Source organism: Thunnus thynnus, chromosome 23, assembly GCF_963924715.1.
Source record: "Thunnus thynnus chromosome 23, fThuThy2.1, whole genome shotgun sequence".
In the NCBI taxonomy this organism is placed as follows: Eukaryota; Metazoa; Chordata; class Actinopteri; order Scombriformes; family Scombridae; genus Thunnus; species Thunnus thynnus.
The window spans coordinates 26,598,945-26,624,188 of NC_089539.1; the positions used below are offsets into that span (position 1 = coordinate 26,598,945).

General features: G+C 42.7%; 4 protein-coding genes across 4 annotated transcripts; 2 read left to right on the top strand and 2 right to left on the bottom strand.

The window, feature by feature from the left end:
* Positions 1–156: 156 nt before the first annotated feature.
* gcc1 (GRIP and coiled-coil domain containing 1) lies at positions 157–6,129 on the bottom strand. The gene is made up of 3 exons (XM_067582408.1): positions 5,872–6,129; positions 3,886–5,042; positions 157–1,976 (listed from the first exon to the last, which is right to left on the bottom strand). The coding sequence occupies exons 2-3, from the start codon at positions 4,780–4,782 to the stop codon at positions 696–698; spliced, it is 2,178 nt and encodes a 725-aa protein (XP_067438509.1). The 5' UTR covers positions 4,783–5,042; positions 5,872–6,129; the 3' UTR covers positions 157–695.
* A 744-nt stretch (positions 6,130–6,873) lies between these two features.
* LOC137176240 (ADP-ribosylation factor 4) lies at positions 6,874–15,920 on the top strand. The gene is made up of 6 exons (XM_067582411.1): positions 6,874–7,170; positions 7,579–7,659; positions 11,595–11,704; positions 12,328–12,399; positions 13,195–13,320; positions 15,132–15,920. The coding sequence occupies exons 1-6, from the start codon at positions 7,104–7,106 to the stop codon at positions 15,216–15,218; spliced, it is 543 nt and encodes a 180-aa protein (XP_067438512.1). The 5' UTR covers positions 6,874–7,103; the 3' UTR covers positions 15,219–15,920.
* Positions 15,921–19,788: 3,868 nt separating this feature from the next.
* On the bottom strand, positions 19,789–21,340 carry lamtor4 (late endosomal/lysosomal adaptor, MAPK and MTOR activator 4). The gene is made up of 4 exons (XM_067581527.1): positions 21,233–21,340; positions 20,998–21,093; positions 20,206–20,323; positions 19,789–20,092 (listed from the first exon to the last, which is right to left on the bottom strand). Exons 1-4 carry the CDS (start codon positions 21,308–21,310, stop codon positions 19,995–19,997), a joined length of 390 nt encoding a protein of 129 aa, XP_067437628.1. The 5' UTR covers positions 21,311–21,340; the 3' UTR covers positions 19,789–19,994.
* A 444-nt stretch (positions 21,341–21,784) lies between these two features.
* atp6v1f (ATPase H+ transporting V1 subunit F) lies at positions 21,785–23,834 on the top strand. Its single transcript, XM_067581528.1, has 2 exons — positions 21,785–22,039; positions 22,490–23,834. The coding sequence occupies exons 1-2, from the start codon at positions 21,882–21,884 to the stop codon at positions 22,689–22,691; spliced, it is 360 nt and encodes a 119-aa protein (XP_067437629.1). The 5' UTR covers positions 21,785–21,881; the 3' UTR covers positions 22,692–23,834.
* The last annotated feature ends 1,410 nt before the right edge of the window (positions 23,835–25,244 follow it).

Here is a 25,244-nt window from a genome sequence, read left to right on the forward strand (position 1 = left end):
TCTTTCCCTGAAGCCTGTCAAGCAGTAAATATCAGTCTGAATCATATTTATATAAAACTGTATTTCAGGTTGGTGGATCGTCTCTGTGGGAAACATTATAATAATATATAATAATTACGGTGCACCAACATAAATTATAGAACGAGTACAAACAAGTTTGTGAAGCAGGAAAAATAGTTTAATTTCAATGAGAATCAAAAATATACATATTAATGATATGAAGGGCTGCATTAAGTTACTCACAGTGAGTCTTTATATTTTCATATTTTCTCTGCAGCTGAAACCAAACAATTCAGTTTTTATATCAAATAAACTTCAAAGAAACAAACCCTCAAACCTGCACTTCTGGTCTGAGGTTTGGTTCAAAAAACTGAATCAAAGTTTCACATAAATACAATTTAAAGTCTCTTCTTCTGGTGTTATCTCTTGCTGGAGGACCACCAGGTGGTGCCCTGCAGCCTCATGACGGCGTGTTTCTTCTTCTGGTGTTATCTCTTGCTGGAGGACCACCAGGTGGTGCCCTGCAGCCTCATGACGGCGTGTTTCTTCTTCTGGTGTTATCTCTTGCTGGAGGACCACCAGGTGGTGCCCTGCAGCCTCATGACGGCGTGTTTCTTCTTCTGGTGTTATCTCTTGCTGGAGGACCACCAGGTGGTGCCCTGCAGCCTCATGACGGCGTGGTTCTTCTTCTGGTGTTATCTCTTGCTGGAGGACCACCAGGTGGTGCCCTGCAGCCTCATGATGGCGTGTTTCTCCTGCGGGCTGAAGTGCAGGATGGTGAGGATGGCGGCGAGCGTCTGCTGCCTCCCGCTGGCGTCCTGCAGCGTCAGGAACTTGTAGATGATGTTTTTCAGATACTCCATGTTGGCGCCCTCTCGGCTCTGGTCTCGAATCAGTTTGTCGAGTCGTCCTCGCAGGTCAGCCGCCTCCTCATCGTGCCGCTCGGCGTTGGCAATGACTTTGGCCTGCAGCTGGTGGACGTCCTCCTCCAACTGGTGTTTCTGCCGCCGCAGAGCTCCGGCCTCCACCTCTTTCCTGGCTAGCTGCTCAGCGTACAGCAACAATGTGGGCTCAGTGGGTGCCGCCCGCCGCAGCGCCTGGCTGATGACGTCACCCTCGCTCTCCTCAGCGTCAGCACTGTCTGTGGCCGTGTTATCGGTGGCAGCGCAGCGCGTCGTGTTCATGCTCAGAGCGGCGGCCCGGAGGCGCTCCAGCTCCTGGTCCTTCTCATCCAGCAGGGCCATGGTCCTCTCTCGCTGTTTGTGTAGCTCCGCCTCCAGCCGCAGCAGCTCATCACGGTGCAGCGCCTCCACACGCTCCACTTCCTGTCTGTGACTCTGCTGCAGCGCCGCCGCCTGCTGCTGGCGCTCCTCCAGCTGCCGGCAGTGCTGGGCCTCGGCCTCGTCGCTCTGGATCCGCAGGTTGATGTACTTCTCCTTCAGCTCCGCCAGCTGGTCCCGCACTTCCTCCAGCTCTCTGGCCTGGCAGCCATCTTTGGCGTTCTTGTTCTTCAGCACTACCTGCGCTCGCAGCTTGTAGCGTTCAAATTCGTCCTTCAGCTGCCGCAGCTCCTGCTGGCACGCTAGCGCCGAGGCACTGTCCCTGCCCGGCTCTGCCTCACTCTCAGTGAGGTTCTGGATGATGGGCGCCTGGTCTGGGTCCCTCTGGGCCGCCAGCAGCAGCAGCTTCTTAACCTTTTCCATCTTGTCCTTCAGCGCCACCACGTCCAGCTGAGACTCGTCCAGGCCGAGGTCAGAGTTTGACCTGTTGGAGGCAGCGATGGCGAGCATTTTGTTCTCAGTGTCGAGCTGCAGGATCCGTTCTCGGAGTCTCTGAGCCACCTGCTGGTCTCGCTGCTTCGCCTTCTCACAGGAACCGAGCAGCTCCGACAGCTCTGACAGCCGCTGCTCCAGACCGGCGACCCGAAGCTCTGCAGCCTGAGCGCGCTCACGTGCCCGCTCCTCCGCCTGACACGCCTGCAGACACAACACAGGGGTTAGTTTAGTCCTGGTTCTGGGTAGTCCTGGTCTGAATCTTACTCTCTTAGTCTCAGTCTATTACAGGTAATTTAGACCTGGTTCTGGATAGTCCTGGTCCTAGTCTTACTCTCCTGTTGTCAGTCTGTTCAGGTGGTTTTGAACTGGGTCTGGGTAGTCTTAGTCTTAGTTTGTCACAGGTATAGACCCATATCTAACCTTCCATTTCTCTCTAAGATCCTTGAGAAAGCAGTCTCTAATCAGTTATGTGACTTTCTACATAACAATAGTTTATTTGAGGATTTTCAGTCAGGATTTAGAGGCATCATAGCACAGAGACAGCACTGGTGAAAGTCACTAATGACCTCCTAACTGCATCGGACAAAGGATTTGTCTCTATACTTGTCCTGTTAGATCTTAGTGCTGCATTCGACACAACTGACCATCAAATCCTTTTGCAGAGACTGGAACATTTAATTGGCATTAAAGGAACTGCATTAAGTTGGTTTAAGTCCTATTTATCAGACCGATTTCAGTTTGTACATGTTAATGATGAATCCTCCATGAAGGCAAAAGTTAGACACGGAGTTCCACAAGGTTCTGTACTTGGACCAATTCTATTCACCTTATATATGCTTCCTTTAGGTAATATTATTAGGAAACACTCCATAAATGTTCATTGTTCAATGTTCAATTATATTTATCAATGAAGCCAGATGAAACCAATCAGTTAAACAAACTCCAAGCATGCCTTAACGACATAAAGACCTGGATGACCTGCAATTTTCTGCTATTAAACTCAGATAAAACTGAAGTTATTGTGTTTGGCCCTAAACACCTTAGAAACACATTATCTAATGATAAAGCTACTCTGGATGGCATTACCCTGGCCTCCAGCACCACCGTAAGGAATCTGGGAGTTATCTTTGATCAGGATATGTCCTTTAACTCCCACATAAATCAAATCTCAAGGACTGCCTTTTTCCACTTACGTAATATCACAAAAATCAGGCACATCCTGTCCCTAAAAGATGCAGAAAAACTAGTCCACACATTTGTTACTTCTAGGCTGGATTATTGCAATTCCTTATTATCAGGCTGCTCTAACAAGTCTCTAAAGACTCTCCAGCTGGTCCAGAATGCAGCTGCACGTGTTCTGACTAAAACTATGTTTAAGAGTAGGCTTAAAACTTTCCTTTTTGATAAAGCTTATAGTTAGGGCCGACCAGGCTCGCCTTGGATCAGCCCTTAGTTATGCTGCTATAGGCCTAGACTGCTGGGGGACTTCCCATGATGCACTGAGCTCCTCTCTCCTCCTCCTCCTCTCCATCTGTATGCTTTCATGTAACATCAATGCATGTCACTAACTTTGCTTCTTCCCCGGAGTTTTTTTGTGCTTTCTCATCTCGCAAGAAACCCTGGGTTCTGGGCCGAACCTTCGCGGTCCTTCACAGTCCTGATGGCATCCTTCCCCGGCTGCTGCTACTGCTGTTGTTGTTGTTGTTATGATTGTTGTTATTCTGTCGTCGTCCCCCTCCCCCTTTCCCTCTCTCTTTCTCTCTCTCAATCCAACCAGTCAAAGCAGATGGCCGCCCACCAAGAGCCGGGTTCTGCTTGAGGTTTCTACCCGTTAAAGGGGAGTTTTTCCTTACTGCTGTCGCCAAGTGCTGCTCATGGGGGAATTGTTGGGTCTCTGTAAATTAAAGAGTACGGTCTAGACCTGCTCTATGTGAAAAGTGCCCTGAGATGACTTTTGTTGTGATTTGGTGCTATATAAATAAAAATTGATTGATTGATTGATAGTTTAGGCCTGGTTCTGGGTAGGCCTCGTCTTAGCCTTACCCTCCTGGTGTCAGTCTATTACAGGTAGTTTAGACCTAGTTCTTGGTGGTCCTGGTCTGGGTCTTACCTTCCTGGTCTCACTGTGGACCTGGTCCTGGACCTGGTTCTTCAGGTCCAGTAGCTCTTGCTGCAGCTGGTCCACTCTGGCATCTGGTCTGGTCTGGTCCTCCTCGGCCGCCTCCGGCCTCTTCCTGGACTGGTCCAGGTAAACCTGAGACTCTGCCCCCTGGTCTGCATCCTGTGGTGTCTTCAGGAGGCGCTGCTGCTGCAGGATGCAGGTCAGCTCCTGCAGCTGCAGGACGTGGTCTCGCTGCTCCTGCTCGCGCTCGTGCTGCTGTGTGATGATGCGAGCGCGACTCTCCGCCAGCTGCTGCTGCAGGCTGCAGAGCTCCGCCTCCTGCTGTGTCGTCACAGCGACCAAGCGATCCTGCAGCTCCTCCACTTCCTGTTTCAGCTGCCGCCGGTCGGCTTGGAAACTCGCCTCCATGCGGGACTTCTCCTGCGTCACTGTGGCGACAGCACCGCTGAGCGTGCTCAGTTGGCTCTTCAGCTGAGCGACTCGGCGGTCTGCCTCTGAGCTGGGGAGAGGCGGGGCCTGCTCCTGCTCTGGACCCCCACTCTCAGAGCCACTGGTCTCAGACCTTGAGGGCCCTCCCGGCCCTCCCTGGTCCTCCCTGCTCTGGTCTCTGGTGGTCTCTTGCGGGTCCACAGAGGCCTCACTGTGTGGCGAGTTGCGGTCTTCCAGGGAGTCCTGATCCTGCTGGTCCACCTCCTGGGACCCAGTCAAGACCTGCAGGCTGGACTCCAAAGCCTCCTTCTCCTTCAGCAGGCTCTTGTAGGCCTGGACCACATCCCTGAAGCGGGTCTGGTACTGGACCAGCTGCTTCTTCTGGGCCTCGATGGTCTCCAGCAGTTCCTTCCTGCTGGCCCCCCCAACCCCGAAACTCATCCCAAACTTCTCCATTTGCCCAAACTTGATCCCAACTGGGTCCACTCAGACCTGATCCTAACAGGGGCTGCCCCGAACTGATCCTAAAGGGGTCCGCTCAGATCTGATCCTAACAGGGCTGCTCAGACCTGATCCTAACAGGGGCTGCCCAGGACTGATCTTAAAGGGGTCCGCTCAGATCTGATCCCAACAGGGTCCGCTCAGACCCGATCCAGCATCCTGCAGGGACAGCTAGTTCATCTGAAACCACCACGGACTCAGACCTTCACTGGTTCCTGCAACCAGACAGAGTGATGTCATGTTGATGATGTCACAGAGTTCCAACGACTAATCAATTAGTTGCAGACTATAAAATCAGTCATCAATTATCTTGATAATCGATTAATCGTTTTGAGTCATTTTTTAAGAAGAAAAAGTCCAAATTCTCTGATTGCAGCTTGTTAAATGTGAATATTTTCTCTGTGACAAAATCTTTGTGGACAAAACAAGACATTTGATGACGTCATCATCGTCACCATTTTCTGACATTGTATGGACCAAACTGCTAATTAATTAATCCAGAAAACAATGAACAGATTAATCGATAAAGAAACTAATCGTTAGTTGCAGCTCTAGTACAAAAATATATGTTTTCAACAACAGCAGTTGTTATCGTCTGTTAATGTGATCAATGATTCTGCATCTTATTGTTTTTTTCGCTGTTTATGTTCACTAATGATTATTTTATTATTGATGTTTTTAATAATTATTGATTATTAAAATAGTTGCTACTTCACTGGCAGTTGTAAATCTGAGAACTCTGGTTAGTATCAGGAGTTAGTATCAGTTACAATCTGTGATTATTTATTGATATTATTTCATGTTTTGGCATTTCTTACACTGAATAATTCAACTATTGATCACGTAGTTTATTACTGTTTGAAGCGGGGCTTTAAATTCAACTGCAACTATCTAAATATCAATCTAATTATCGATCAGTTTGTCTGTTTGTTTCAGCAGACAGCTGATCGTTAAACTGATCAAACAGTTTAATGATCAGCAGACAGCTGATCGTTAAACTGATCAAAGACCGACAATAATCACGGACTTTGATCCGGTTCTTACCTGATAACCCGTTAGCAGCACGTGACCACGCTCTGAAGTTTCACTGTCGATTTATTTCATCAGAAAAATGTAAATAAAAACCTGAACTGAGAGTTAAACTGATCAGCAGCTGTGAGCGAACAGCCGCCATATTGGTCTGAACCGGAACTGGAGGAGGATGAGGAGGAGGCGGGAATCTGATGCTGCGTTCACTGCTATCAGGAAAATCATCAGTCAGTAAAACATGTTTAACAAAGCAGACAGACGGAGCTGTTCTGGTTCACACTGATGTCTAATCTGACCTTTTACAGTCCTGGAAAGTAACTAAATACATTTACTCAAGTACTGCACTAAAGTACAGTTTAGAGGTACTTGTACTTTACTGGAGTATTTCCATGTGATGCTACTTTCTACATTTCAGAGGGAAATATTGTACTTTCTACTCCACTACATTTATTTGACAGCTTTAGTTACTTTTCAGGTGAAGATTTGACACAATGGATAATATAACAAGCTTTTAAAATACAACACATTGTTAAAGATGAAACCAGTGGTTTCCAACCTTTTTGGCTTTTGACGTCTTACAAAAAGCAGTGTGTAGTCGGGGTCACATTTCACATGTCTATGAGTTGTTAACAGCTCCACCAAATAGTGATTTTTCCCTCTAAACTTCTCACATGCTTTCATTTCAATAAATGTTCAAATGATCCAATATTTCAGCAAAAATCAAAGATTAGAGAAAAAGTCCAAAAACTGAAAACTGCAATACTTTAACTACATCAAGCTCACTATATTTATGTACTTTTACTGCAACTACTGTACTGTATGTTTGTTTGTTTTTCTTTTTTTTTTGGGGGGGGGGGGGGGGGGGGGGGGGGGGTTACAGATGAAATGCCTTTAAGTTGTTTTTTAAATGTTTGTTTGTTGATCATAAGTAAAACTTCAATGTACCATCTTTCTAGTGAAAACTGAACGCAGCACAACGCTTTGTTGTTTTAAATAAAGTTTTGTCAAATGCGTGACGTCAATTATTCCGCGTTGGCCTGGACGTGGCACCGAGGAGGAGCCGCTCTGTTGTCCGACTGATCTACTCTGATCTCCGGCAGTTTCTCCTCCTGTTGTTCGGCTCTCTTGCGGCTTTCCTGCGGCTCTTCTCCGGCTCGGACCAGCAGCTTCTCCCGGACTAACCGGCTGACATTCTCCGCCGTCGGTTTTCACTCCTCCCGCCGCTGAACCGGGACATTTTACTCAAGATGGGTCTGACGATCTCGTCGCTGTTCTCCAAGTTCTTCGGGAAGAAGCAGATGCGGATACTGATGGGTGAGCACCGCGGCTAAGCTAACTAGCTCCGCGGCCAGCCGGGCGGGGACCGGCGGGGACTGAAAAAACACTCTTTACACTCCGATTCTCACCTTGAAACAGAACATTTTCACTCTCTTCTCAGCTATAAACTCCCGACTGGTTGAACTGTGACTCACATTTTAATAGAAAACATTAAAAATAGAAGCTAACTCAGCTAGCCAGATGCGAACGCTCAGAGCTAACGGAGACGCTTAACGTGTCTCCGGTTTAGTTTAACGGCTTTTATCTGTTTTAAACCTCCTGTTGGTGTTAGTTTGAATAGGAGTGATCCAGAAGCTGCTTAAAGCCTTTTATTTGTTAAAGTTTATTATCTTCTGTGAAACTCTGTTTTCTGTCTTTAAATTCTGTCTTTTTGTCGTGTTTCAGTCGGTTTGGACGCAGCTGGAAAAACAACGATCCTGTACAAACTGAAGCTCGGAGAGATCGTCACCACCATCCCAACTATCGGTAATAATCAATACAATACCACCATCCCAACTATCTGTAATAATCAATACACTACCACCATCCCAACTATCTGTAATAATCAATACACTACCACCATCCCAACTATCTGTAATAATCAATACACTACCACCATCCCAACTATCTGTAATAATCAATACACTACCACCATCCTAACTATCTGTAATAATCAATACACTACCACCATCCCAACTATCTGTAATAATCAATACACTACCACCATCCCAACTATCTGTAATAATCAATACACTACCACCATCCTAACTATCTGTAATAATCAATACACTACCACAATCCCAACTATCTGTAATAATCAATACACTACCACCATCCCAACTATCTGTAATAATCAATACACTACCACCATCCTAACTATCTGTAATAATCAATACACTACCACCATCCCAACTATCTGTAATAATCAATAAACTATATCTGCCACAGAGTAACAGAAGTTTTCATTAATATAAATTCTGCACATTTAAAACATAAACATAACCATAACATTAATATAACATAAACATAACTATAACATAAATATAACATAATTATAACATAACTATAACATTAATATAACATAAATGTAACATAACTATAACATAAATATAACATAACTATAACATAAATATAACTATAACATAACTATAACTTATATGCTCAGTAGGTTTCTGGCTCCGCCCACCAGTTCCTGATTGGCCCACAGACTTTATATTGTGATGATGTCACAGATTTTTAAATCCTTTTTCTCAGCTCGAGGAAAGTTTTACTGATATCAAACAAAGAGCCTTGACGGAGCTCGTTAGCGGTTGGAGGCGTCCTGACGGAGCTCGTTAGCGGTTGGCAGCGTCCTGACGGAGCTCGTTAGCGGTTGGCGACGTCCTGACTGAGCTCGTTAGTGGTTTAACAGACGTCTCTCTTATAACGGCGCTCTGAGGTTGGGCTGTTTGGGCCTTGGGGGGATTCTCGCTGTAATACCACCAGTGGCCACTGGGAGAAACTGGCTGCCAGGCTGAGCAGCGCCGTATCAGCTGTAATTATACGTCCATGAGTCAGGCTGAGACTCCGTCTCCACTCAGCATCGACCTTTTCACTTGAGATTATTTGTATTTGGCCCTGAACCGTGGATCCACCGTGAGACCGGGTCCATCAGGTCTCTAGCGGCTGCGTCGGCAGACGTGGCGATGAGGTCTCCATATTGTCGTCCTCACATGCAGGAGACTTGTGTTGAAAAGGTGAAGCACAGGTCTGACATATGAGAAGGTGACATACCTGACAGAGCATCAGTGAAGTCCTGAAGGGGTTCCAGAGCCTCCTGGACTGTCTCCAGGACCACCTCCAGGACCACCACCTAGACCACCTCAGGACCTTTATGTCCTACCATGTAGGCACAACATGCTTGGACTTTTGTCGGCGGACTGGACTCTGGGGAGCACTCCCTCCCGCCCCAGGACCCTCAGTTCCCAGCATGTGGATTCAGTGATTAGCTGGTGAGCCGGCAGACCAGCTGGATCGGGATTTGAGCCGGTCTCCTTCTCCTCCAGCTGCTGACAGTCGTAATGGCCGACTTCATCCATACCGTCTCCTGTAATACACAACTGAAGAATATCTTAAAAATCTTTTTATTTTATTTTAGTATTTAGAGAGTCAGAAACCTGTTTAACAGGGATGTGATTATTATTATTATTATTATTATTATTATTATTATTATTATCATTATTATTATTATTATCATTATTATTATTATTATTATTATTATTTCCATAAACTCAGAGCAGACTGAGTGTGAGAGCAGAGATGCATGCAGCAGTACAGAAGAAACAGGTTTTATATTTTAATACAACATCAAACTAAATGGATATAAACGATGTCGTCATCATCGTCATCATCATAGACGCCATCTAGCCCCAATCAAGCTTTAATGGTTCATCTGCTGGCGTGTTTCAGGCTTTTAATGGTTCATCTGCTGGTGTGTTTCAAGCTTTAATGGTTCATCTGCTGGCGTGTTTCAGGCTTTTAATGGTTCATCTGCTGGCGTGTTTCAGGCTTTAATGGTTCATCTGCTGGTGTGTTTCAGGCTTTAATGGTTCATCTGCTGGCGTGTTTCAGGCTTTTAATGGTTCATCTGCTGGCGTGTTTCAGGCTTTAATGGTTCATCTGCTGGCGTGTTTCAGGCTTTTAATGGTTCATCTGCTGGTGTGTTTCAGGCTTTAATGGTTCATCTGCTGGTGTGTTTCAGGCTTTTAATGGTTCATCTGCTGGTGTGTTTCAGGCTTTAATGGTTCATCTGCTGGTGTGTTTCAGGCTTTAATGGTTCATCTGCTGGTGTGTTTCAGGCTTTAACGGTTCATCTGCTGGTGTGTTTCAGGCTTTAACGGTTCATCTGCTGGTGTGTTTCAGGCTTTAATGGTTCATCTGCTGGTGTGTTTCAGGCTTTAATGGTTCATCTGCTGGTGTGTTTCAGGCTTTAACGGTTCATCTGCTGGTGTGTTTCAGGCTTTTAATGGTTCATCTGCTGGTGTGTTTCAGGCTTTTAATGGTTCATCTGCTGGCGTGTTTCAGGCTTTTAATGGTTCATCTGCTGGTGTGTTTCAGGCTTTTAATGGTTCATCTGCTGGTGTGTTTCAGGCTTTAATGGTTCATCTGCTGGCGTGTTTCAGGCTTTAATGGTTCATCTGCTGGTGTGTTTCAGGCTTTTAATGGTTCATCTGCTGGCGTGTTTCAGGCTTTAATGGTTCATCTGCTGGTGTGTTTCAGGCTTTAATGGTTCATCTGCTGGCGTGTTTCAGGCTTTAATGGTTCATCTGCTGGTGTGTTTCAGGCTTTAATGGTTCATCTGCTGGCGTGTTTCAGGCTTTTAATGGTTCATCTGCTGGCGTGTTTCAGGCTTTTAATGGTTCATCTGCTGGCGTGTTTCAGGCTTTAATGGTTCATCTGCTGGCGTGTTTCAGGCTTTAATGGTTCATCTGCTGGCGTGTTTCAGGCTTTAATGGTTCATCTGCTGGTGTGTTTCAGGCTTTAATGGTTCATCTGCTGGTGTGTTTCAGGCTTTAATGGTTCATCTGCTGGTGTGTTTCAGGCTTTAATGGTTCATCTGCTGGTGTGTTTCAGGCTTTAATGGTTCATCTGCTGGTGTGTTTCAGGCTTTAATGGTTCATCTGCTGGTGTGTTTCAGGCTTTTAATGGTTCATCTGCTGGTGTGTTTCAGGCTTTAATGGTTCATCTGCTGGTGTGTTTCAAGCTTTAATGGTTCATCTGCTGGTGTGTTTCAGGCTTTAACGGTTCATCTGCTGGTGTGTTTCAGGCTTTAACGGTTCATCTGCTGGTGTGTTTCAGGCTTTAACGGTTCATCTGCTGGTGTGTTTCAGGCTTTAACGGTTCATCTGCTGGTGTGTTTCAGGCTTTAACGGTTCATCTGCTGGTGTGTTTCAGGCTTTTAATGGTTCATCTGCTGGTGTGTTTCAGGCTTTAACGGTTCATCTGCTGGTGTGTTTCAGGCTTTAACGGTTCATCTGCTGGTGTGTTTCAGGCTTTTAATGGTTCATCTGCTGGTGTGTTTCAGGCTTTTAACGGTTCATCTGCTGGTGTGTTTCAGGCTTTTAATGGTTCATCTGCTGGCGTGTTTCAGGCTTTAATGGTTCATCTGCTGGTGTGTTTCAGGCTTTTAATGGTTCATCTGCTGGTGTGTTTCAGGCTTTTAACGGTTCATCTGCTGGTGTGTTTCAGGCTTTTAATGGTTCATCTGCTGGTGTGTTTCAGGCTTTTAATGGTTCATCTGCTGGCGTGTTTCAGGCTTTAATGGTTCATCTGCTGGTGTGTTTCAGGCTTTAATGGTTCATCTGCTGGTGTGTTTCAGGCTTTAATGGTTCATCTGCTGGTGTGTTTCAGGCTTTAATGGTTCATCTGCTGGTGTGTTTCAGGCTTTAATGTGGAGACGGTGGAATACAAGAACATCTGTTTCACAGTTTGGGACGTCGGCGGCCAAGACAAGATCAGACCTCTGTGGAGACATTACTTCCAAAACACACAGGTATACAACACACAACACACAGTACACAACACACAGTACACAACACACAGTACACAACACACAACACACAGTACACAACACACAGTACACAACACACAGTACACAACACACAATACACAACACACAATACACAACACACAACACACAGTACACAACACACAACACACAACACACAATACACAACACACAACACACAACACACAGTACACAACACACAACACACAACACACAACACACAGTACACAACACACAGTACACAACACACAATACACAACACACAATACACAACACACAACACACAACACACAGGTACACACAATACACACAACACACAGTACACAACACACAGTACACAACACACAATACACAACACACAACACACAACACACAGGTACACACAATACACACAACACACAATACACAACACACAATACACAACACACAATACACAACACACAACACACAATACACAACACACAATAGACAACACAGTCTGAAGGTTTCAGCTGCTTTTCTGTCAGATGGATCAGATTCTTCAACAGGCTGCAGCAGCTCAGACTGAACATAAACACTGTACCTGAACACGTGTGTGTGTGTGTGTGTGTGACCTCTGACCTCTACAGGGTCTGATCTTCGTGGTGGACAGTAACGACAGAGAGAGAGTTGCAGAGTCCGCAGAGGAACTGTCCAAGATGGTGAGTTGCACCTGAACGTCTCAGCTGTTCTTACATAATATTTATATTCTAGATTATTGATCTGACCTTCATTCATCATAATGTTCAATATCTACAGTTATTATCAGCAGCTCCACATTAACGACCTGTCAGATTCATTTACATCTTTCATCGGTCACGTGACTGTATCAGTGACGTCATTAATGTTTTTTCACTGGTCGGGGTCAGAGGTCGGCTGTCCAGTAGTCGGTTTTTATCCGCCTCCATGCAAATAGTTTTATTTATTAGCGGTCATCAAAGAACAACTAAGACTTAAAGTTAATCGTCATGTTTAATCTTCATGTAAATAAATGAAATGAGGACACAGACTCATACATGTGATATTTAAAATCGTCATATTACACTGAACTCTAAATTCTTCTGATCAAATAAAGGAAAGACTCTCCAACCTGCTGATCAATAACCGTTAGACTCATTTCTTCCTCTTCCAGCTTCCTGATTTCCCTCTTTAATGTATTTATGGCAGTGAAACATTATCTTCTCCACTGATTCTTCTGTTTGACAGCTCATATAGTCCTGAGGGATGTTTGTTTCACATATCACACTACTAACCTACTCAGCTCTTGATCGGCCAATGACGTGGACCGGTACTCTGTGATGCGTGCTAGGGGAGGGGCCAGAGAACAGGAACATCATTTATGATACAACGATTATTTTATTAATTTAGTGAGAGTTGCTACATTTGCCAGCTTGACGTGGCGTTTTACCGTTATCGTTTTACCGTTTGGTCTTATTGTTGAGCCGTTCTGTCTGCAGATCCAGGAGGACGAGCTGAAGGAGGCGGTGCTTCTGGTTTTCGCCAACAAACAAGATCTTCCTAACGCCATGGGGGTCAGTGAACTCACCGACAAACTGGGTCTGCACAGCCTGCGCAGCAGAACTGTACGTATCAATACTCCAATCAATACAATCAATACATCTGTCTGTACTACACACACAACTAATGTTGAGCTGATCAGTCTCACCTGTCTCTGATCACTGTCTCTGATCAATGTCTCACCCGTCTCTGATCAATGTCTCTGATCAATGTCTCACCTGTCTCTGATCAATATCTCACCTGTCTCTGATCAATGTCTCTGATCAATATCTCACCTGTCTCTGATCAATGTCTCTGATCAATATCTCACCTGTCTCTGATCAATGTCTCTGATCACTGTCTCACCTGTCTCTGATCAATGTCTCTGATCACTGTCTCTGATCAATGTCTCTGATCACTGTCTCACCTGTCTCTGATCAATGTCTCTGATCACTGTCTCTGATCAATGTCTCTGATCACTGTCTCTGATCAATGTCTCACCCGTCTCTGATCAATGTCTCACCCGTCTCTGATCACTGTCTCTGATCAATATCTCACCTGTCTCTGATCACTGTCTCTGATCAATGTCTCTGATCAATGTCTCTGATCAATGTCTCACCTGTCTCTGATCACTGTCTCTGATCAATGTCTCACCTGTCTCTGATCAATGTCTCTGATCACTGTCTCTGATCAATGTCTCACCTGTCTCTGATCAATGTCTCTGATCACTGTCTCTGATCAATGTCTCTGATCAATGTCTCTGATCAATGTCTCTGATCAATGTCTCACCTGTCTCTGATCAATGTCTCTGATCACTGTCTCTGATCAAAGTCTCACCTGTCTCTGATCAATGTCTCTGATCACTGTCTTTGATCAATGTCTCTGATCAATGTCTCACCTGTCTCTGATCACTGTCTCTGATCAATGTCTCACCTGTCTCTGATCAATGTCTCACCCGTCTCTGATCAATGTCTCTGATCACTGTCTCTGATCAATGTCTCACCTGTCTCTGATCAATGTCTCTGATCACTGTCTCTGATCAATGTCTCTGATCAATGTCTCACCTGTCTCTGATCACTGTCTCTGATCAATGTCTCTGATCAATGTCTCACCTGTCTCTGATCACTGTCTCTGATCACTGTCTCACCTGTCTCTGATCAATGTCTCTGATCAATGTCTCACCTGTCTCTGATCACTGTCTCTGATCACTGTCTCACCTGTCTCTGATCAATGTCTCTGATCAATGTCTCTGATCACTGTCTCACCTGTCTCTGATCAATGTCTCACCTGTCTCTGATCAATGTCTCTGATCAATGTCTCTGATCAATGTCTCTGATCACTGTCTCACCTGTCTCTGATCAATGTCTCACCTGTCTCTGATCAATGTCTCACCTGTCTCTGATCAATATCTCACCTGTCTCTGATCAATGTCTCACCTGTCTCTGATCAATGTCTCTGATCAATGTCTCTGATCACTGTCTCACCTATCTCTGATCAATGTCTCACCTGTCTCTGATCAATGTCTCACCTGTCTCTGATCAATGTCTCTGATCAATATCTCACCTGTCTCTGATCAATGTCTCACCTGTCTCTGATCAATGTCTCACCTGTCTCTGATCACTGTCTCTGATCAATGTCTCTGATCAATGTCTCTGATCAATATCTCACCTGTCTCTGATCAATGTCTCACCTGTCTCTGATCAATGTCTCACCTGTCTCTGATCAATATCTCACCTGTCTCTGATCAATGTCTCTGATCAATGTCTCTGATCACTGTCTCACCTGTCTCTGATCAATATCTCACCTGTCTCTGATCAATGTCTCACCTGTCTCTGATCAATGTCTCTGATCAATATCTCACCTGTCTCTGATCAATGTCTCACCTGTCTGTCCACAGTGGCACGTCCAGGCCACCTGTGCCACTCAGGGTACTGGTCTGTATGAGGGTCTGGATTGGTTGTCCAACGAGCTGTCGAAACGTTAGAGCAGCTGGCAGGAAGCAGCAGCGACTGATGTCATCAACTGATGTCACCGTGTACAGACTGATGAGGAAGAGGAGGAGGAGGAAGAAGAGGAGGAGGAGCGTTTCAGGACTGTTTCTGTTTTTTTTAAATTATAAATGTGTCGTCTCGGACTTTCCCATCATCCTCTTCTTCTTCTGGTCTTCCTCCTGTCGTCTCTGCAGATGTTTGTTAGATCTGTTTTTTCTTTTAATCCGCATGTTTTAATTCAGAATCATGTGACAGGTTGTAATGGATGAGAGGGGCGGGGCTAGAAGCAGGTGTCAGTCACTTGTGGGTCAGGGGGCGGGGCTAGAAGCAGGTGTCAGTCACCTGTGGGTCAGGGGGCGGGGCTAGAAGCAGGTGTCAGTTACTTGTGGGCCAGGGGGCGGGGGCAGAAGCAGGTGTCAGTCACCTGTGGGTCAGGGGGCGGGGTATACAACAGGTGATAGTTACCTGTAGTTGGTGGGAGGGGCCAACAGCAGGTGACAGTTCATCTGCATTTGGGGGTGGGGTTTATGAGAGGTGGCAGTTACCTGTGGTTGGTGGGAGGGGTTTGTGACAGGTGACCTGTCATGTGATGACTCATTCCACAGAGCAGAACCTGAAGGCCTCATCATTCCGTAACAATGTGAAGAAGAAGCAGAGAGACAACGATGATGCAATAAAGGTTTTTTTCTTCTCAATGGTTCCTGTTTTTATGTTTTTGCTCAGATTCGTGTCCTGATTGTTTGTCAGTCAGAAATGTGAAACTGGAGACGACTGAACTACGTTCTGCTGTGAGCTATGAAAGAAAGTCATATATTGAAATAAACATTTATATCATTTATATCACCCCAAATTATCACATTTCATTAAAAGAAAGAATTTGAACATAACATTTTTTCACTGTACGAAGATTTAAAGAGTTAAATAAGGCATTACTGGATCGCCCCGGTAACCAAGTGGTTGCTGCACACGTCACATAACTACGTCGTCGCTGGTTCAATTCCAGCCAGAGTCCTTTGTTTCATGTCGTACCACCCGTCTTGCTCTCCCCTCGTTTCCTGTCTGCCTCCTCACTAATGACTGTCCAATAAAGGCACATATGCCAAAAAATAATGTTAAAAAACAAAGACGATTCTTGTTTTAATGAGATCCGTCATATATCTTCATGAATTAATGATCGATCTTGTTACCAAACTACAGCAAAGCTTCTGTTAATAAATCAACATATTACTGTTGGTTTATCATGAAACACTTTCACACAAAATCAAAGTTTCTTATTCAGTAAGTTTAGTCAGTGACGTGGAGATTTGGTTTAAAGTTTAGTGAAATAAGATAAAAGTTGTTAAAACAGTAAAAATTTTGTATTTTAATCATTTCATGTAATTATAACACAAAATGGAACTAATTGCAAAATGTTCTTGTAACAATTACCTGAAATCATTAACTTCTGTTTCAGTTGTTCTGTTGTAACCAAGAACAAATCAGCACATCACTTTATCGACCATGTTTACACTAATTAACCATCACTACTGACCATGTTTACACTCTAATTAACCATCACTAGTGACCATGTTTACACTCTAATTAACCATCACTACTGACCATGTTTACACTCTAATTAACCATCACTACTGACCATGTTTACACTCTAATTAACCATCACTACTGACCATGTTTACACTCTAATTAACCATCACTACTGACCACATTTACACTCTAATTAACCATCACTACTGACCACATTTACACTCTAATTAACCGTCACTACTGACCATGTTTACACTCTAATTAACCATCACTACTGACCATGTTTACACTCTAATTAACCATCACTAGTGACCATGTTTACACTCTAATTAACCATCACTACTGACCATGTTTACACTCTAATTAACCATCACTAGTGACCATGTTTACACTTTAATTAACCATCACTACTGACCATGTTTACACTCTAATTAACCATCACTAGTGACCATGTTTACACTCTAATTAACCATCACTACTGACCATGTTTACACTCTACACTAATAAACCATCACTAGTGACCACGTTTACACTTTAATTAACCATCACTAGTGACCACGTTTACACTTTGATTAACCATCACTAGTGACCATGTTTACACTTTAATTAACCATCACTACTGACCATGTTTACACTCTAATTAACCATCACTACTGACCATGTTTACACTCTAATTAACCATCACTAGTGACCATGTTTACACTCTAATTAACCATCACTACTGACCATGTTTACACTTTAATTAACCATCACTAGTGACCACGTTTACACTTTAATTAACCATCACTAGTGACCATGTTTACGCTTTAATTAACCATCACTAGTGACCATGTTTACACTTTAATTAACCATCACTAGTGACCATGTTTACACTCTACACTAATAAACCATCACTAGTGACCATGTTTACTCTTTAATTAACCATCACTAGTGACCAAGGTTTACACTTTAATTAACCATCACTAGTGACCATGTTTACACTTTAATTAACCATCACTAGTGACCATGTTTACACTCTAATTAACTATCACTACTGACCATGTTTACACTTTAATTAACCATCACTAGTGACCACGTTTACACTTTAATTAACCATCACTACTGACCATGTTTACACTCTAAGTAAACATCACTACTGACCATGTTTACACTTTAATTAACCATCACTACTGACCATGTTTACACTTTAATTAACCATCACTAGTGACCATGTTTACACTCTAAGTAAACATCACTACTGACCATGTTTACACTTTAATTAACCATCACTACTGACCATGTTTACACTTTAATTAACCATCACTAGTGACCACGTTTACACTTTAATTAACCATCACTACTGACCATGTTTACACTTTAATTAACCATCACTAGTGACCATGTTTACACTCTAATTAACCATCACTAGTGACCACGTTTACACTTTAATTAACCATCACTAGTGACCATGTTTACACTCTAAGTAAACATCACTACTGACCATGTTTACACTTTAATTAACCATCACTACTGACCATGTTTACACTTTAATTAACCATCACTAGTGACCATGTTTACACTCTACACTAATAAACCATCACTAGTGACCACGTTTACACTTTAATTAACCATCACTAGTGACCATGTTTACACTCTACACTAATAAACCATCACTAGTGACCATGTTTACACTTTAATTAACCATCACTAGTGACCACGTTTACACTTTAATTAACCATCACTAGTGACCATGTTTACACTCTAAGTAAACATCACTACTGACCATGTTTACACTTTAATTAACCATCACTACTGACCATGTTTACACTTTAATTAACCATCACTAGTGACCATGTTTACACTCTAAGTAAACATCACTACTGACCATGTTTACACTTTAATTAACCATCACTACTGACCATGTTTACACTTTAATTAACCATCACTAGTGACCACGTTTACACTTTAATTAACCATCACTACTGACCATGTTTACACTTTAATTAACCATCACTAGTGACCATGTTTACACTCTAATTAACCATCACTAGTGACCACGTTTACACTTTAATTAACCATCACTAGTGACCATGTTTACACTCTAAGTAAACATCACTACTGACCATGTTTACACTTTAATTAACCATCACTACTGACCATGTTTACACTTTAATTAACCATCACTAGTGACCATGTTTACACTCTACACTAATAAACCATCACTAGTGACCACGTTTACACTTTAATTAACCATCACTAGTGACCATGTTTACACTCTACACTAATAAACCATCACTAGTGACCACGTTTACACTTTAATTAACCATCACTAGTGACCATGTTTACACTCTACACTAATAAACCATCACTAGTGACCATGTTTACACTTTAATTAACCATCACTAGTGACCATGTTTACACTTTAATTAACCATCACTAGTGACCAAAGTTTACACTTTAATTAACCATCACTAGTGACCATGTTTACATTTTAATTAACCATCACTACTGACCATGTTTACACTTTAATTAACCATCACTAGTGACCATGTTTACACTCTACACTAATAAACCATCACTAGTGACCATGTTTACACTTTAATTAACCATCACTAGTGACCATGTTTACACTTTAATTAACCATCACTACTGACCATGTTTACACTCTAATTAACCATCACTAGTGACCATGTTTACACTTTAATTAACCATCACTAGTGACCATGTTTACACTTTAATTAACCATCACTAGTGACCACGTTTACACTTTAATTAACCATCACTAGTGACCATGTTTACACTTTAATTAACCATCACTACTGACCATGTTTACACTTTAATTAACCATCACTACTGACCATGTTTACACTCTACACTAATTAACCATCACATACAAAAAAAACAAGGGCAAAATTTTTGCCTGTTTCATTGACTTTTAAAAGGCTTTTGATTCTATCTGGCAAGAGGGATACTGGGAGGATTGTAAAGTTCACTGGGAGGATTGTAAAGTTCACTGGGAGGATTGCAAAGTTCACTGGGAGATAGTAAAGTACACGTTGGTGATTTAAATGATTTTATTTCACTCCGGCAGGTTAAATACAAAAATCAAACATGATACAAACACTTTCTGTAAATCAAATACAAGAGTTGAACTTCAGCTGCGTCTCTGCTGGACAAACACCTGTTGACCTCTGACCTTCATCATGATCATCATCGCTGCTGCTCATCAGACCACCTGACCTCCACCTCACTTCCTCTGTCCGTGTCTAAACACTGATTGGCTCCTGTTGGTTGTTCTGTCGTTTGACCACAAAGACTTTCTGTCCAGAAACCGTCACCATGTAAACGAAATCCTCCAGAATCACTGAGGAGGGAAACAGACCACAGGTGAGTCCAGGTGAGTCCAGGTGAGTCCAGGTGAGAGCTCAGCTGCAGTTTCCCGGAGTCCGTGTGTGTGTGTGTGTGTGTGTGTGTTACCTGACATGCGTTTGAAGGGCGGATCAGCTGATCCAGGTAACCTGAAGCGACTCGCTGTTCGAACCATCTGCATCATCACACCTGCTGTGTGTTCATCGTTCTCCAGCTCACCTGCAGACTGATGGGGGGTGGAGGTCAGAGGTCAGAATTCATCAAAACCTTTCTTATCAGTGTAAACTCACTGCTTTACTGTCTGTTGTACCAAACTCCATTCAAAAACTAAACAACTTAACATTTCCTTTATTAATGCCTTGTAGACGTTGACTGAAAATATTTCCAGCCGTCAGGGATCAAAGGTCAGTTCAGCATATAATTAATCCACCGATGCTGCGATATTGACGAGTGTGATTTTTGGGCCTCTGTGACTAAACAAACCCAAACTCCATTCAACAGTCATGAAGTTTAACATATTTATTCATTTGTTGTGGAAATTTTCTGAAAATGTTTCAATCGTTAAATACTTCAGCAAACTGTAAGAAAGAGATGATAAAATCATGCAAACATTCTCATATTGATTGAATTAAACTACAAAATGATTTTATTAACACTGATTTAACAAATGTGTTAAATTGATATTTAAATGGAGTTTGGTGTTAATTAACCCACTGACACAAGTGAAACATTCAAAAATCAAGCAACTTATTGTTTTTTTCAGTATAGATCGATAACATTGATTGATAATATTTCTAATCATCACTGAGCAAACGGCGCATCAGCATATAAACAATTCATATTAACCAGTTAGTTAACCGGCATCAACTAGTTAATTTAACTGGTGTGTTGTTCACTCACGGCCAGAACCCCGTCCTCACTGATGACCAGGTAGCCGAGCTGGTCCGGGATCCGCTCCAGACCCGCAGTCAGACCCGCAGTCAGACCCGCAGCCGTCTGTAAACACACGCATGTTCCGATGAAGCTAACAGGCTAACAGGCTAAATCACAGTCACGTACACGTCACAGTGATAATTATATGACGTCATAACGATGATTAGAGTCAAACTAGAACTTTAAAACCATCAAAACTCACCATTCTTCTTCTGCTGCTGCTGTTTTGACAGTTTGTCGGAGCTGAGCTGCGCTTCCGCCTTTCCGCGTGACTTTTCATGTGACTCGTGAGGCTTTCAAGGGCTGTCGGAAAATCACGTGATTCTCTAGAAATGTATTCATACGTGTATTGGACGTGTCCTTTATCACACCTCTACTGTTGTTCCTAATTTTATTTTCACTTGTACTTTATTTATTTCATAATTTCATGTATTTTATGTTATTTCCTTCTCTAGCAAACAAGAAGAGTTGTAGTATTTGTGTTTTTCTGATTTTCCAATACAGAAACTGAGTTTTACATGGATTCCCTGAAGGCAGCATGTTAGGCACAAACATGACGTCATCGTTTTATTACATGTGACAGCATTTTGTTTTTGTTTTTCAATATAAATGGTAAAATAAGTCAATAATAAATTAATTAAAACATGTCTGAAGTGCAACTCGCTGTTTAACAGGTCACTTCCGGTTAGTTGTTATTTTCCCGCCGGGCAGCAGAGTGCGCGCTTACACCTCTAAGAAGGTGTGAGAAAGCGGAAGTGTCGGTCAGCTGACTCTCTCACATGATCTGCAGACATTGTCAGGGAAGCTGAGTCTCTGTTTTCTCCGTTAATCTGGTGTTTTTTCAGCTCGTGATGGCCGGCCGCGGGAAACTGATCGCCGTTATCGGTGATGAGGACACGTGCACCGGATTCCTGCTCGGTGGGATCGGCGAACTCAACAAGAACCGGAAACCGAATTTCTTGGTGGTGGAGAAGGACACGAGCATCACAGAGATCGAGGAGACCTTCAAGTAAGAGACTCAGCAAACTGACGTTCATCAATCACACACGTGATCAATCCAATAATCAGCTGATAACAATTAAAACTGAAGCTGATTTCAGCATTTTCCAGTTTTAATCCCAGCATTTTAAATTGTTGCCTGATGTTCAATATATTAATGATCCATCCAGCAGCTGATATTCATTCAATTAAACCTCCTAAATGCTCATTTTGACATTTTTTCTGTTGTCAATGAAAATGTCAGATTGTTTAAATGGAGTTTTGTGTGTGATCCCAGTTCTTCTGTCTCATGTTTACTAAACCAAAGTTATTCAGTAATTCCTTTTTAATCATCAGATCAGTTTAGGATCATTTTCTGAATGTTTATTCGTTTATTTCTAAAACACTGAGCGAACGATCGGATGTGAAATGTTTTGATTGAATCGATAGAAATGTTTTCTGCGTTTCTTCGTCTCTGCAGGAGCTTCTTGGGTCGGAACGACATCGGCATCATCCTGATCAATCAGTTCATCGCCGAGATGATCCGTCACGCCATCGACGCCCACATGCAGTCGATCCCCGCCGTGCTGGAGATCCCGTCCAAAGAGCATCCGTACGACGCGTCCAAGGACTCCATCCTGCGCCGAGCCAAGGGCATGTTCTCCGCCGAGGACTTCCGATGAACTCAACACACACACACACTAAACACACACTGTAAACACACACACACACACTAAACACACACTTTACACACACACACACACACACACACTAAACACACACTAAACACACACACACACACACACACACACAGTAAACACACACACACACACACACACACACACACACACACACACTGTAAACACACACACACAGTAAACACACACACACACACACACACACAGTAAACACACACACACACAGTAAACACACACACACACACACACACACACACATACTAAACAGACACACACACACACACACTGTAAACACACACACACACACACACACTGTAAACACACACACACACACACACACACTAAACACACACTTTACACACACACACACACACACACACACTAAACACACACTAAACACACACACACACACACACACACACACACACTAAACACACACACACACACACACACATACTAAACACACACACACACACACACTAAACACACACTAAACACACACACACACTCACACACACACTAAACACACACACACACACACACACACACACACACACACACTAAACACACACTAAACACACACACACACACACACTCACACACACACTAAACACACACACACACACACACACACATACTAAACACACACACACACACACTAAACACACACACACACACACACACACACACACACACACACACACACTGTAAACACACACACACAGTAAACACACACACACACACACACACATACTAAACACACACACACACACACACACACAGTAAGCGTGTGATTAACATGTTTGGTGATCGGTGTATTGTTTCTGTTTCTGTGACGTTTGATGATCCAATAATAACTGAACATATTGATTTATAATCGATTCTTTGTCACGTGATGTTTGTCGTGTTTTTCTTTTTATTTCTGCTTTTTGAAAACAAATTTTAGTTCATTGAGTTTTTGAGGAAGTGGAAGAAGTTGTTCATGTCATGTGACAAGCAGCTGATAAAAATATCAAGTTTTCCTTCCTGTCAGACGTCCTGATGGAAGAAATTATATTAAACTGTGTTTGTTTGTTTGTTTCAGATGTTTTAACTTATCAGATGATGAAATAAATGTTGTTGTTGTGAGATTCAGGTTCATTATATTTGATATAAAACACTGAAACCTTAAAGTTTAATCTGATTGGACAGAGTGCTGATGATGTCATGTGATCATTTTATCAGAAGTCTGAACTATGAAGCAGGTTCAACATATCCAGGAACATATCCAGGTTATCTGTCCTCACTGAGCCTGACTTTGTCCGTCCAGAACCAGAACTATGAAGAACCAGAACCAGAACTATGAAGCTGTTACCAACCAGCTCAGTAACTCTGGTTAACAGCTACGAGCGCGTTCATGTGAAAGAGGCGGGTCGTTAATAACGAGCGTGTTCATGTGAAAGAGGCGGGTCGTTAATAACGAGCGCGTTCATGTGAAAGAGGCGGGTCGTTAATAACGAGCGACGTCATCAGAACCATGAATGAAGTTCTTCATATGAGATGAAACAGTGAAACCAAGAACCTGCAGATTCAACCAAGTGAAATGTAAACGAGCCTGTAATCACACAACAAACACTAGAAATCATAAATAAATCAAATCCATGTAGGAATTATTCTATATGACTGAAGTATAGAGGGAGTATTTTCACTGTTTACAAACCATCTGAATATGTCACATAACAAACTTAAAGTAACGTCAGACTGTTTCTGCTGCTGAAGCAAAGAGTGTAAAAGTATTTAATGACTGATGATTTATAATCATGGAGCCAATTAACAGTGAGGATTATTGATCTCTGGTGTTTATCTGCAGTTGTCTGATGTTATTCTGACTGCAGCCATGAATCAGAGAGTAAAATCACTATTCAACTATTAAAATATGTGTTTAGTGTCGTAAACGATCTCCGTTTGTTAGAAGCTGATCCAGCTGTGATCAGCTGATCACAGCTGTGATCAGCTGTCAGTCAGCTTTAACAGCTGTAGAAACTTCTGATGGAGTTTGTGTCTGTACACGTGTGCACTGTGTTAACACTAATAAAGGTTCACAGTTATCACTGCAGCAGCTGTTTCCTGTTTATACTGTGTCCTGCTCAGACGTACAGGAACCATTTCTACTGGCAGAATGCGTTTATACTATTTATTGATTATTTGTATCTGTATCTTTTGATAATCCTGATAGTGAATTCATCATTCAATAACCCAGAATATGATCAGAGTGTCTCCTGAACACTGGGAAATATATATTTGGTTAAATGTTTCAGGGAAAATGGAAATGATGTAACTCATATCAAACCCAACGTTCAGGAAGTTTCAGCCTCACATGTGACTGAATGTAAATGACGATAAATGATGTAAAATATAACTGTGTTGAACTGTTATTATGGATCAAATTAAAGTCAGGAAGAGTCTGTCTGTCAGCAGGAAACAGTTTAATGGAGGAAATAACATCATGAAAAGACAAATCTCTCTAATACATGAAGAAAGTTGTTTTTGGTTCTTTTG